Source organism: Gavialis gangeticus, unplaced genomic scaffold (genome assembly GCF_001723915.1).
Source record: "Gavialis gangeticus isolate Ggan-Ray unplaced genomic scaffold, GavGan_comp1, whole genome shotgun sequence".
NCBI lineage: Eukaryota > Metazoa > Chordata > Crocodylia > Gavialidae > Gavialis > Gavialis gangeticus.
The window spans coordinates 61,543,085-61,556,886 of record NW_017729032.1 but is presented as its reverse complement, the minus strand read 5'-3'; the positions used below and the strand labels follow the sequence as shown (position 1 = coordinate 61,556,886).

At 44.0% G+C, this 13,802-nt stretch overlaps 1 protein-coding gene across 2 annotated transcripts in view; it reads right to left on the bottom strand.

Annotated features, from left to right (window-relative positions):
• Positions 1 to 8,478: 8,478 nt before the first annotated feature.
• ATP7B (ATPase copper transporting beta) overlaps positions 8,479 to 13,802 on the bottom strand; it is a 53,682-nt gene continuing 48,358 nt past the window's right edge. The window contains exons 21-22 of one of the 2 annotated variants that reach the window (XM_019525164.1): positions 12,090 to 12,382; positions 8,479 to 8,726 (exon numbers count right to left, since the gene is read on the bottom strand). In XM_019525164.1, the coding sequence (XP_019380709.1) occupies positions 12,118 to 12,382 (265 nt within the window). In that variant the 3' untranslated portion in view covers positions 8,479 to 8,726; positions 12,090 to 12,117. Of the gene's footprint in view, positions 8,727 to 10,364; positions 12,383 to 13,802 lie in introns of those variants that run through there. The other variant, XM_019525163.1, reaches the window with a different exon arrangement.

Sequence of the window (13,802 nt, the reverse complement as noted above, 5' to 3'; positions counted from 1 at the left end):
GGGGGGGGGGGGGAATGGTGCAGTGCACACTACAATAGCATGCACCAGAACAAGCAGAGACTTGGTCCTCCAGGCATCCAGCTTGGTCCTCCTGGCTGCTCCAGGAAGAGCTGGGCAAGGGCCGTTTGCCCACAGCAGAACAGTGTGCACTTTGTTGCGGGACACTTGCAGGGATGTGTGCTGCAGCACAAAGTAGTGGCACAAATTTGTGCCACTATTATTTGTGCCTCTGCAGGCTCATGCCCCTGCACATCTGGATGCGGCCCTAATGTTCAACAGGTAATAAACAGCCACCATTTTTAACTAATCCACTGTTTGGGCTGATGGTTCAATGAAACCTTAAGCAGTATGGCAAGTAATTAATACCATTCATGCTAAGGGAGGAGAATTACAAATGCTTAACAATTTGCACACTGTGCGCGACTGGAATATTTATAGTTCTCTCGTAATGATGAAAAAGAATTAGCTCAATGTAATGCTTTCCAATGAAAAGTTTTAAAGATCATCATATAAAGAAATCAAAATAAGCATCACTACCTTTACCTGTCAGTTGAATTTTGTTAATAATAAAAAACCCCAAAAAACCAGCCTAGCTATTTTAAGGCATTTTTTGGTCACTAAGAAATACAGCCAATGAGGTTGCTGCGTAAGGCAGAATAAACTGTGATGTTAAGGCTGAAACATCTTTTCATGCAACATTGTCAGAAAATTGTCATTATTCTTCCTATTGCAGCACTGCCCAAAATGGATCAGAGCTCTATTGAAAGGGGTGTTGTGTCAGCATGCAGGGAGGCAGAGTCTGCTCCATGGAACCAAGAGCTACATTCACAAAAAGGCACCTCAACACCTGAAATTCTTACTTTATGCTCTACTTATGCCACAACCCCAAGTTATATGCCTGGGTCCCGTAAACAATGCATGGAGATTTAAGGGTAGGAAAGGGGATGCTCTCCTCCTCTTGGGATTCGCACCAATGATATCATCTTCCAGAGTTAGTCTCTCCGAAGTCAGGCCTTCTGCCAGACATTCTCTAACTACCAGTAGGGCGGTGTGAAACAGCACCATTCTGCTTCAACTTCTGTTTCAATGCTTCATCGGAACAGTTTTTTGTTTTGAGTTTTGTTTTGAAAGCCCTGTTCTGTTTCGTTTTATCAAAACTGTTTCACCGTTTCAACGTTTCACCCATAGGCTATAATGGGGAATCATGAAAATGCCTAAAACTTTGTCATTTCTTGCCTGATTCAGATGAAACTTGCAGGGATGGTAGCCCCTTCTGAGGGCATGACGCCTGCCAAGTTTCAAGGATATAAGTGCAGAGGTTTCTGGGAAACTGCACCTCAAGTTGTTAACAAGCAAAACTCCTGTCACTTACCGGCAGTGGCAGCCTCCTGTTATCTGCCAGGCAGATAGGGGGCTCGCACCCTCAAGTGGGCTGTGGGGCCGTGCTGGACTCCTCCTTGGGGTGTGGGCAGGCCCCCAATCTGCCTGCCGGATGACAGGAGGCTGCTGCTGCCAGCTGGGGCCAGCGGCAGCACCAATCTTCCCGGCACTGGGTGCGGGCTGTACCCAGCACCGGTCCCAGCTGGCAGCAGCAGCCTCCTGTCATCTGGCAAACAGACTGGGGGCTTATACCCCTGAGAGGAGTCCAGCACAGCTCCTGCAGCCCTCCCAGACACGCAGGCAGACCTTGGTCTGTCTGCCAGATCACAGGAGGCTGCTGCTGCTGACTGGGATTGGCACTGGGCACAGCCCATGCCAAGCGCTGGGAAGTTCGGTGCTGCTCCTGACCCCAGCTGGCAGCAACAGCACGCTGTCATCCGGTATGCAGATCCAGGGGCCCACACCCCCGGGAGGGCTGGGGGCTGTGCCAGAATCCTCCTGAGGAGGGCATGGCCCAGATCTGCACCGGATGACAGGAGGCTGCTGCTGCTGGCTGGGACTGGTGCTGAAGCCAAGTTAGCTCAGCTTTGAAACATTTCAAAAGTTTCAAAACATTTTGAGTGCCCTTTTTTCATTCTGAAGCTGTTTTGAAGGCTTTTGTTTCATTTTGATTTTGTTGTTTCAAGCTCAAAATGCATCGAAACAGCTTTGAAATGAAACACCCAGCAAAATTTCGCACCGCCCTAATGACCAGGCCAAGGAGAGGGAAGGAGCACAATTCTGTAGCCTAGCGGTAGGGATACTCAGGATGGGGAGATACGAGTTCCAGTCCTTGTTCTAATGACGTAAGTTACTCTCTGCCTCTCTCTCAATGAATATTTACATGCAAAATGGAACAACTTGGACATAAATTATAGATGCTATGTCCACTGCAGACTACCATACAACCTGAAGGTTAGTCCATGAGGGAGATCCAAGTGCACATCTTCTCACACAGAGAAAGGATTTGAACACAGCTATCCCATGTCTCGGTCACGTGCTCTTATCACTAGGCTGTAGGGCAAAAGTGGTCTGATCCCAGTGGCCTTCTCTGACAACACTTATGGGCATAGGCTCCACAGGCAAGATTGGGATTCCCAAACAAGGCCAAGCCCATGAGACCTCAGTGAAGAAGTGTTTAAGTGGTCACCCCACTATAACGATACAGACTCAGATCCCGCTCCCCCTCTCAGGGCAGGTTGACATGCAGCAGCTGTGTATAGACAACCCAGGATTGGCTCAAGCACCCCCTGGCCACCCACACACTTTGAACCTGGAAGCTCATGAGTGGGCAGAGAAGAGGAGAGGAGAGGAAGAGAGGGAGCAGCTACTGAGGGTAAACCCAGAGTGGCATCACTAACAAGTAGCCATTTAGAGGGTCTCCCACAGGTGCGAGTGGAAGCTGATTGGGCCCATCCTGTCCAGGACACACCACTACCAATATGACACAGAAGAGCCCCGAGATATCTCAGTGTTCGTCCACACAGCTCATTAGCTCCCCTTGCCTAGGCTGAGCATCTCTCCAGTCCTTCTCTTTCCCTGCACCACACTTGGTGCTCACCGGTGCATGTAAAGTCCATCAGCAGCCTACTGCCCATTGCTACTGTACCTTATTCTAATTACAGACAGAGGTAACTATGGAGATTTTCTATGAGTAGCACCCAGCTTGCATTTCCTGTTCCTGTCCAGCAGAGACCTGATATGAATCAATCTGCCCACTGCTTCTCTCTCCTGTGCTTGTGCCTGTGAGGAGCAGCAAGGTCACCTAGGTGGGAAAGGGCAGCTTCAGTCCCTCAGGGTAGCAGAAGGCGACCCTTAGAATCACCCCTAAATATAGATTCAGACATAGCCTATACGGTACACAGGTGGCTGTTAGATGTCCAGGTTTCTTGGTGTGTCCAGGACTATTCCACCCTCCTCAAGTTCCTAGGAAACCTTTATTGCTCCTCCAACCCAGCCACCAAAGGGAAGGGAGAACAAGATGACAATCACACACCTTCTTCCTAGAAGCCTAGGAGTTAGAGCACTTGACTAGAAAGTGGATATCTGGTCTGCAGATGCACCACAGGCAGACGGGGTTTAAAATACACAGTGCTCACTTCCCATGATGGTTAAAGCACCATCAAGCTCTGAGCTAGGCAGGGTTGAGCTCTCTTTATCCTTCTCCTGTTGAAGCTAGGCCAGCAAGCAGAAAGGAAAGCAAGAATCATGAGGCCAGAAGGAGAGCACTCAAGCAGGAATCTGAATCTGTGGCCAAGTGACATGGTCACTGTCCTGGGAGGAAATGGGCTGGGCTTTTCTGCCAACACTGATTATGTGTTTTGCATGAAATAGTCACTGGATAGACAGCACTGAGAGCAGGTTTTTACTTTAGAAGTGACATGGGGAAGAGGGTATTTTGGCCTTCATTAAGTAACCTTTAATTATGTCACAATCAATAAAGCCTATTTGAAAAGGCTTCACCATCTTATGTCTGAATTTGCATCCAGTGTCACAATAATTTAGGGGTTCATAGAAACACCACCTGTCAGAGAATTAGAATATCTGCAAAAGGCGAAGATGGTGAGAAGTAGAAGATGAAGTTACCTCTTAGAGATGGTCCTGGTTTCCTGGATCATCCTGGATTGCAGTACATAGATTCAGAAAAATATTGTATCTATTAACAAAGGACTATGGTGTTTAGCAGCAATAGACTAGCAATACGGTCATGTTCACCTGCATCCTATAACCCTAAACTCCCTTAACTTCCATCCTATGTTACCAATGATACTTAATACTATTTGTCTGGTCATAATTCTGCTCTCTTAATAAAAGATAAGTGATTCAGTAAGAAAATCCTTCTACCTTAGGGCAGTTTTAGGAATCTTGTATAGTCTAATTTTTCAAATACATATCCATTAATTTTTCATACCCAACTTGATATGCCTAAGGCCCTGATTTAAAAGTGCATTTAAAATATTGTTTTCCACATGTGCTGATTTGCCATGGAGTCCAACAGGACTTAATCTTGTATTTAAGTATTTTCCTGAATAGGGATATTTTCTTGATTTAGAACTGAAGTTTCAAGTTAGGTGCTGCTAAAAGATTCTCTTTTGAAATTTTAGATTCTAAAATAATCTGGGATTGTTTTAGTATTAAAAAAATGTTTAAAACTAGAATGTAAGGTCAGGATTCTCTTCTAAGCGTACAATAGCATTCTACACTACTTGAATTTCAAATTTGCCTACTCCTGTGCTTTTCTTTCTACATCTCAGCTTGTCAAGAAAAGATGATGATAATTTCAATAGACTGCATATGCAGAGCTCAGGAGACATCTGTCTGTCAAATAATACAAACAAGGTAGCAATGCTTAGCTCCAGGCAAATAAAGAGTGTGAAAAGCTTCTATTCCAAGGTTATATAACTTCAGATCAACTTGGCATTTTAGATCCACTACATTCTTTGACATAAACTGCCCCTTTGCACTTCTCCCTCTCCAGGAATTAAGATGTTTTAGTTTTTCAGATGCTCAGAAAATATATCAAGAAATTAATCAAACCTCTGCTTGGTAGGTTGCTGTGTGTTTGTACCTGTAGTGACATCTGGTGGTTATTTTGGGCAATGAGCTCTAGACTACAAGGCTAGAGACAGACATTACACATAAACCAGTTTAAGTGATCAGAAACTGATTTAAACCTGTAACAGAACAGATGTTCAGTGCACATAAACCAGTTTGAAAATGGGTGAAACCTGTTTGAGATAAACCTGGTTGAATGTAGTATCAGATTTAACAGATTTGGCTCAAACCAGTTTATGCAATGTTTGTCCCAGACCCCTTGTTGGTTTAAGATAAACCAGACACCCCCAGCATCCCCTCTGGGCTGGGTGGGGCTCTCTGCTCCACTGCAGGGCTGGCCTCTCCCCTCTGCTCCCTGGCTGCAGCTCAGCACAGATTTGCAGGCACAGAGTATCTGCCTGGCTTCTCCCTGCCAAGCAGAGATTATTCCCCCCTCCCCTCTGCTTTGCGCAGACACCTCAGTATTAGCTAATAGACCACACACTGGCTATGGTCCGTGCTGTGGGTGATGACAGGCAGACAGGCTTTTTGAGCTAATCAACAGATAGCTTAACACCCTTCCTTGTTCAGCAGGCTTGCCTTTTGGAGCTTGGGTTGACTCCCAGGCTTGAAATCTTGCTGTTTTGATTAGTGGAGCCCATCCACCTATCAGGAGGCAGCAAGAGGAGTTAAGTCATGCCCCTTTCCTGAGGGGAAGGGAAGAGGAATTCCCCCCGCCCCCTGGACCTGACTGAAGACTGCAACACTGTCAGGTCTGGAAGACTTCAGGGGCAGAGCCCTGGAGAGTATAAAAGGAGCTGCGTGCCCAGCACAAGGGGAAGACATCCGGGAGTGAGAAGAGCAGGGCTTAGAAGAGCTGAGGAGAGCTGCTCAGCAGGGTGAAGCAGTAGCCCAGAAGTGCCCCTGAAGACTTCCATCAGCAGGGAACAGCTCCAGCAGCTAGGCTCTCAGTGCACAGCATGGCACATGGCCCCCAGACCCTGGGAGCTGCGTGAGGTGGCTCAAATCTGCAACCTCTGGCGTGCAGCCAGAGACACGGTGCACAGGCCAGTGCACAGAGCAGGACCTTTGGAGCACTTGGGCGGCTCAGGTCCCCAACCCCCAGAACGAGGCCAGGAGCTCAGTGCAGGAGGCACTGCATATAGGGTCCAGGAGTGGACCGAGCCTGGTGCTGCATGAGGCAGCCTAGGCCTCTGACCCATAGCAAAAGGTTCAGTCCAGGGAGCCAGACAGTACTTGAGCTCCTGAGCCAGCTGACAGGGCCAAGCCACAGGCCCCAGAAGCCCTGCACAGAGGAGCCCTGTTCCCGAGGACAGCAACTGCCCCCGCCCCAAAGCCTACTGCAGGCGAAAGCAGCTTGGCACAGAGGACAATGGCCACCTTCCAGGCCTGGGAGCTGTGAGTTGCAGCGAAAAGAGGATTCCAATGGGGGAGGGGAGTCCTTGCTTGTTAGTTAAGGGCTCCTGAAAGTGGAGGTCCCACTGGTAGGGCTCCCCTAAAGTTACCAACTTCCTTGTAGGGCTTTGGAAAAGCCCAAGGGCACTGGGGTTTCCCCTTGGGATTAAGTTAATTTTTGGGGATTCTGCACCATAAGTGGTGTGATGGCATGCCTTATATTTTATGAACTCTCATGTTTGTAAACTAGTAGATAAGTAGCGTCATAGGGCTTTGCTGTTGCTATTATTTCACCTGTTGTTATTTGTATTTATTTGTGGCTTATTTTTTGTTCACCCATACTTATCTATCTATGTTTGAGGGTTATCTGTTTCAGATCAGATACTTACCTGTGACTTACCTGCACTGGTATAAGCTTTTATGTCATTTACCCAGAGGGTATCGTTTGTTACTTGTTTATATATATATCTATATCTATATATATCTATATATAGATATCTATATCTATATCTATATCTATAGATATATAGATATCTATATCTATATATATCTATATATAGATATAGATATCTATATATCTATATCTATATGAGAGAGAGAGAGAGAGAGAGAGAGAGAGAGAGAGAGAGAGAGAGAGAGAGAGAACATATCTATGTTACTTTCCCTGACTGTCCTGGCCTGGTTCTATAGGGACGGAGGGAAACTGAGCATCTGCAGTTCCCCCACACCACACCTGCCAGCTAACAATCCCCTTCAACTGGAGAAAGGGAGTATATACCCAAGTTACCTGGGCTACACTTGGAAGAGCTGTTTAAGAAGGGCTCCATTAGTTAATGGACAGAGACTTTGTTTTCTTAATGGGTTGATAAACACCGAGTTCCCTGGTGGGCAGCTCCAGAGGGGAGGGAATAATCAGAGTGTCCTGCCCCTCTCAGCAATGCCCTGTGGAAGCAAACGGGGGGGTGGGGGGGGGTGTCCCCTCTAGGATGCCCCGGCTTCTAGCCTGAGCCATTGCAGGCATGTGTCTGCATTTCTGGGATGTCTGTCTGGGTTACAAACTGATTTAGCCTAGCCAGGTTAGACTAACCTGTAAAGATTGAATCAATTCAGGCTCAGGCTTTTTGAATGTCTGTCCCTAGACCAAAAGTTTGTGCTATATATCTATTTTTGTTAGTCTGGGGGCTCATCTACATGAGACGTTTACTGTGGAGCTGCACAATTAGCTCTGCAGCAAAATCTCAGCGTCCGCATATGTGGCCCTATTAGGCCACAGTAAAGCAATTAAATCTGCCATAGGTTAGCACTTGCAAATACAAGTACTATCCTGCTGCAGAATTCTTAACTGTGCAGCCAAGCATGTGTAGACACTGACAGAGCTGGCCGGAGCAGGTAGGTACTTCAGTGTGGAGGCTGCTTGCTGACTAGCCCTGCACTGAAGCACCCTCGTGCCCCAGCCAGCCCCTCTGCAGCACATTGAGCCAGGTTGCAGCAGCCCCAGGCTGGCAGGCTGACTCTTGGGACTCCCTTCCAGTCGAAGCTGCTTTGTCCCAACTCAACGTGCAGCAGTCCCAGACACACATGTAAATGTGGCACATGGGAGCAATAAACTCTGGTGCAATATGCACTGGAATTTATTGATTCGCATTCATTTCACATGTAGACGTGCCCTGTAAGGTGCAAATCTACCCTTCCTTATATTTGAATGGTGTTCACTCTGAGGAGCCTAGTAAGGCTGGCTCCTCTCCTCAGTCAACATCCAGAAAAGGATGCATCTGAGTCATGGTACAAGATAGCTCAAATATTTGCTCCTTAGATTTCCCTTTCAGCTATGCCATGAGCTGATGAATTCCAAAGGGGAAAACACACACACCCAGCTTTATTTTTTAATTTTTTTTACTTTACCTGCAGCCCCAAAGGAGACTTCCGAAGATACTCCTCATGCAAAAAGATATACAAAGGCTTGATCAGTTGTTTGCACAAAGAATCTATGGAAAAGCTACATCTCCAGAAGAGACACGGACAGACATTAGTCTGCCTCTTGTGCCTGTTTATCTGATCCACAACAAAGAGCAGGGTGTTGATCCCTCACCACTCCTTGTTTTCTTGTGGTTTTCAATAATCTCCCAATGAGAAAAGTCTCTTTTGCTGCCATCACTGAAACACCCAATTTAATTTCCTCTGTTAAAAAGTTATTTGATGTAACATACTCGCACTCTGTTGTATCATTTTACCACCTACTCATCCTTTTCTTCACACAAATGCTTTAAAAGAAAATACAGGTCCTGGCAAGATTGCTTAACCATATGAAGTCAGAGTCAGTTTGGGCAGAATTCAAATGGAATCTCTGCCTACGTTTCCCGTAAAAGGAGAAAACACAGAATGGACAGGGTAACATCTTACAGTAACATTAAATGTGCCAAAAATGTTTCATAGCAATATCATGGGCAAGGAAATAGTTTTGTCAAAGTCTCACAAGAAACAGATTTTATAATTATTTCTTTATTACACTACAAAAGAAGTACAATCTCTAATATACATTTAAAAATACAAACTTGCTCCAGTTGTCCCAATATAAAATACCCAAACATCAGAAAAAGTCCAAACAAAAGCTTAGCACCAGCCTCCTTTGAATATCTGCGTCTAATTTATTGAGATGTACAAGCTTGAATGTTTTCAGGAGGCCTCTTAGAGTCAGGACACATAACGCATTTACATCAACTTAATTTACATCACATGTATACATTCATGTAAATTAAACTAGGAATTAGAGTGAACAGACAAGCAGCTATTCTAGCCTAGCTGTTCACAGCTGGTGCCATTACAGTACCTGGCCATAGACTTGGAATAAATAACTTGTTTGCCAGTAGCAAATGACTCTTCCAGGATGGAAGTATATGCATAGCACTTACATTGGTCTATCTTATCCCATGATCTTCCAAGTTACACCAGCATAGTGGTTTTATAGATAGACAGATCTATATCTATCTATCCATCCATCCATATATAGATACAGATATGCATAGATATGTATCTAATAGATGTATATTCTCTCTCTCTCTCTCTTGCTATATATATGTATATAAAGTGTTATGAACAGACAGACTTAGGCTTTTATAATATTATAGAGAGAGAGAGATCTAAGATATTCTATAGATTCTATAATAGATATTCTATAGATTCTATAATAGATATTCTACCTAATATTATAAAAGCCTAAGTCTGTCCGTCTGCCTGTTCATAACACTTTATTCGCACTCTGACTGGGTGACAGAAACAGCCAGAGTGCTCCAAGCGTGGGGGAGCGCCACCATGATTCTGAAGCTGTGCCGAGGACTGGACAGGGGGTGGGGGAGCCAAAGACAGCAGCGCTGCCCTCGGCTCCCCCGCCCTGCTCCCTGCAAGAGGCAGAAGAGCAGCAGCATGGGACATTCCAGCCCTCCTCCCCCCAGTCATTCTTGACAGGCAACTGGCGCACGCGTGCGCGTGCGTCTCTCTCTCTATAGATAGATAGGTAGATAGATAGATGAAAAAGACAAGAAAAGGTGAGAACGTTATGATAGGAAACATCGACCATTTGGATACAGTCCTCTTCCCACTGAAGTCTGTCTGGACTCTCAGTTTGGAAGGGACAAGATTTGGGAAGAAAGTATTAGACTTTAAAAATAAACTAAACAGTTCCGTCACCACTGCAGTGCACTAAATTCCGGTTCTCTCATCTTTTAAATCCTATTACTATTAACTTCACTGAGATCAAGATTTCAGTTCCAAACTCCACTCACTGAAGCAACCAAATCCAAGTGCCCTGGGAGACTAATGCTAGCAGATTAGTTTGGCATTGCGAAGGAGATGAAGTCCCTGGAATTAACCTCACGCATTGAAGTGGAAGATTTTTCTCTCTTCCATCTTGACTGGTAACTACGCTTGACCAAGCAGTAGAATTACTTAGAGCCTATTGTCATATAAATCCAAGTCCATTGCTAACATTCTTAATTTGATCCCCTCTTCTGTCCTTCAAAGAAGTACTTTAAACGTGTGATTAAATGGTTAAGAACAGCTTTGAAGAATAATTGAATACTTGTGCTGCCATAGTGAATGGGTGCCCTGTACCTATTCTTTACTCTTTTCATTTTTACTGCTTTTTCATGTAACTGACCCACAAATTGCATTGTCATCCTGCACGATTCAAAAACCCCAAACAACCAGTCAACCACACATACAAAGTACAATTAAGCTCAATACCTTTTCCCCATGATTCCCACCCGTCATTTTGGAATCCCAGGAATAGCTGGCCTAGCCCATTATACCAGTCAAGTTACTGTCTCCTCCTTGTGGACATATTTAGTTATTAGGTCCACTGTTAAACTGAAATTTGAAGTAAGACTGACAGATTTAACCTGGTGTGATGCGTATAAGAATGAAACTTTTTCTTTTGCCTGGGACAGGATTACTATTCAGGCAAAGGGTTTCTTTTAACTACTCAGCTCTGGCACAAGATATTAAGAGGGATTAAGTGGATTTATAGATGCACTTTAAACTACTACTTTTTGCTTGCCAGTCTCCAGATCCACTGTGCTCATTGAATCTCCACTTCTACTGCACTATCACTTCTGTAAAGTTCCCAAAGAGCCACACTTATTAACTTCTCTCATTGGTGCAAGAGCATCATTCTGTGCTCAAATCAGAGCACAGAACAAGCACTCATGATGGAAAGCCTCTCTGAATGCAGCAGCACGAATATGTCAATAGCTGAACAGCTAGGATGGTTCACAATTGTGTATTTACAGCGCCCTGCCACACAGACAAATAGCTGAGCACCACATTTTTCAGAGAATCAAAGGATTCTGCACTGTGCTTGCAGATAAAGTGTTTTACTAGTGCAGACAACTGAAGGGAGCTCAGACTTCACAGATTTCAGAAGGACAGAGGGGTCTCTACTGGCTTGTAAGATCTGGTCCCACAGGGGAAAATGGAACATGTAAGAAATGTGGAGAAGTGGAACTCTGCTGGAAGAAAAGGGCTGCAGGATTCAAGTGGAACATCTAAGTAGAGCAGTTAGGTACTGAGAGGAAATTTAGTAAATGGAGATCAATGTCAAAAGAATCAGCAATGCATGGAGTTAAATGATAACCTTTAAAACAGAATTTCAAAATATTTATGCTCTGGAAAATCTTTAAATACATATTTTGACTCTAAGGAAAAGGACAGTCCAAACTGTAAAATTTCCCCTGTGTTGGCACAGCTTGTTCTGATTTTTTTTATTTTATCCAAGAACAAGATCCAAGATCCCTAAACACAGGGCTCTAAGTCAAGCACATTTGTTTTCACTTTGACATAGTAATGAAATATGGCATATGGGGAAAGTGTCTATGTTTCTTACAGGAATCACTGTAAGACACATGAGTGAGATAGAGAAGAATGGGATTTTGGTTCCCCACAAACAACCCAGGAGGTAGCAGTTATGTTAGACTTTGAAAGTTCCAATATCATACTGTGCATAGTGAATAATGTATGCAGTTAAGGGCTTAATTCATTACGGGGCCTCAAGACATTTTAGTGACTGAAAGTGATTTGTAGCCTGACAAATCAACATTCACACAATACAAAGCTGACTTATTGAACTCCAGTTGCTTTGCAAGATGAAACATAAAAGAATCCATTTGTAATTATCAAACTCTTGGTGGTTTAGTCATTGCTGTCACTGGCAAAGAACTGTATCTCACCTTACTATCTAGCTCTTGGAGATGCATGTTAAATGTATTGTTCTTCATCTCTGTCATTAATGAGCAGTGACCACTTGTCCCCTTCTTCCTCTATAGAGCCACTGTGTCTAGACAGCTTGTCTGAAGTCAGAGAAGAGAGGGACACTTGACTAATCTGATCCCAGGCACTGGTTCTGGGCAAATCCCGTCTCCTATCATCCATCCCAATGTGAACACTGATTTGAGAAGGAGTCAGTGGCTTCATACAGCCCTGAGCTTGGGCTTCATAACTTTCTGCATCTGGTTTCTTGTAACTGAGAAAAGAAAGACAGAAGAGTTTATAAACAACTACTGTGTGAAGCACTAGCAGAGAGCTATATCAGTATTAGAAAATATGAAGACATTTCTAATGCTCATCTACTACTTGCACTGCAGAAGAAACACTAAAACATTCTACAACAACACAGGCACTATCATTTGCCGTTTATTCAACAGTGCAGTTCCACCATGATGCCCTTGGAAAAGAAAAGCCTAGACATGCTGGACTTTGAAGTCTCCCCAGATGTTGCTGTGTTTTCATGAATCTAAGCTTTTATTTTAAAAAGATTAAGTCCTAGCCCCTCTGGTTACAAAGATCATAACCCTGCACAGTAAAAGCCAATACTGTGCCCTGGAGCCCAGAATCAAACAGGACTTAGATGGCTCCCCAACATTTGACCTTAATAATTTCTTAGCATGGCATATAAAACCGTAAGAATAGATAAAAACAGAAAACAATGAAAAGCCTTACAGAAACTCCAGAGGTTTTGGATAACTTTCCAAAGAAATGTTTGGGAAGAATCCTATAAGTACACATCCTGATTCTGCAACAATTCAAGCTTACATAGAACTTGACTTGTTTGAATAGTCAATGGGCCTGTTTACCTGAGCTAAGTTGGGTAAATACTGAAGCATCTGCAGCATCACAGTCATAATGCCAGAACAGATTTCCCATATTAGAAGTTATAATAATAATAATAATAATAATAATAATAATAATAATAAAGCTTTCCAGAACACAGCTGAGGTTGACATGTTCTTTATCCATTATCTGATGCAAAGCTTTACTAAAGGCAACTGCAGGCATCATAAAGGAGCCTGATTTTTCAAAAAGTGGGCGTTTAGCACCTTCTGAAACTCAAGCCACTAAAAGAATCTCAACTGGGCACCCACCCCCTCTGGCGCACACTTCTCCCCCTCCCCCCATTAGTCACTTCCGACAATCTGGTTATGGTTCAGCAGTTGAATTATTTCCATCGAAATGTAGTGCAATATATTGTCAGCTACCAAGTGAAGTATAATAAACCCACTTCTTTGCTTCCCCTCTTCTCTCTACTAACTTAACATTTAATTCAAGACAGAAATGCTAGTGTGAGGCCATGGGTAACTCTTTTTTGAAAAGCTTCAATTAATAATGAATTATGATGGAACGCACATTTGAATGATCTGATATCATGAGGTATTCCCTGGAAAAAACTCTGATCATCATCTCATTTGGTATTTAAGTGGATCTCAAACACAGCTGTTCCAGTCAAAACTGTAGCCTCTAGTTAAAGGATAATTGGAATGGGAATAGATATCAAGTCTGCTCATTATAATGATGGGCATCCCTTTTCATAGTTTCATAGTTGGCAGGGTCGGAAGGGACCTGAGCAGATCAAGTCTGACCCTCTGCCATGGCAGGAAAAAAAGTAC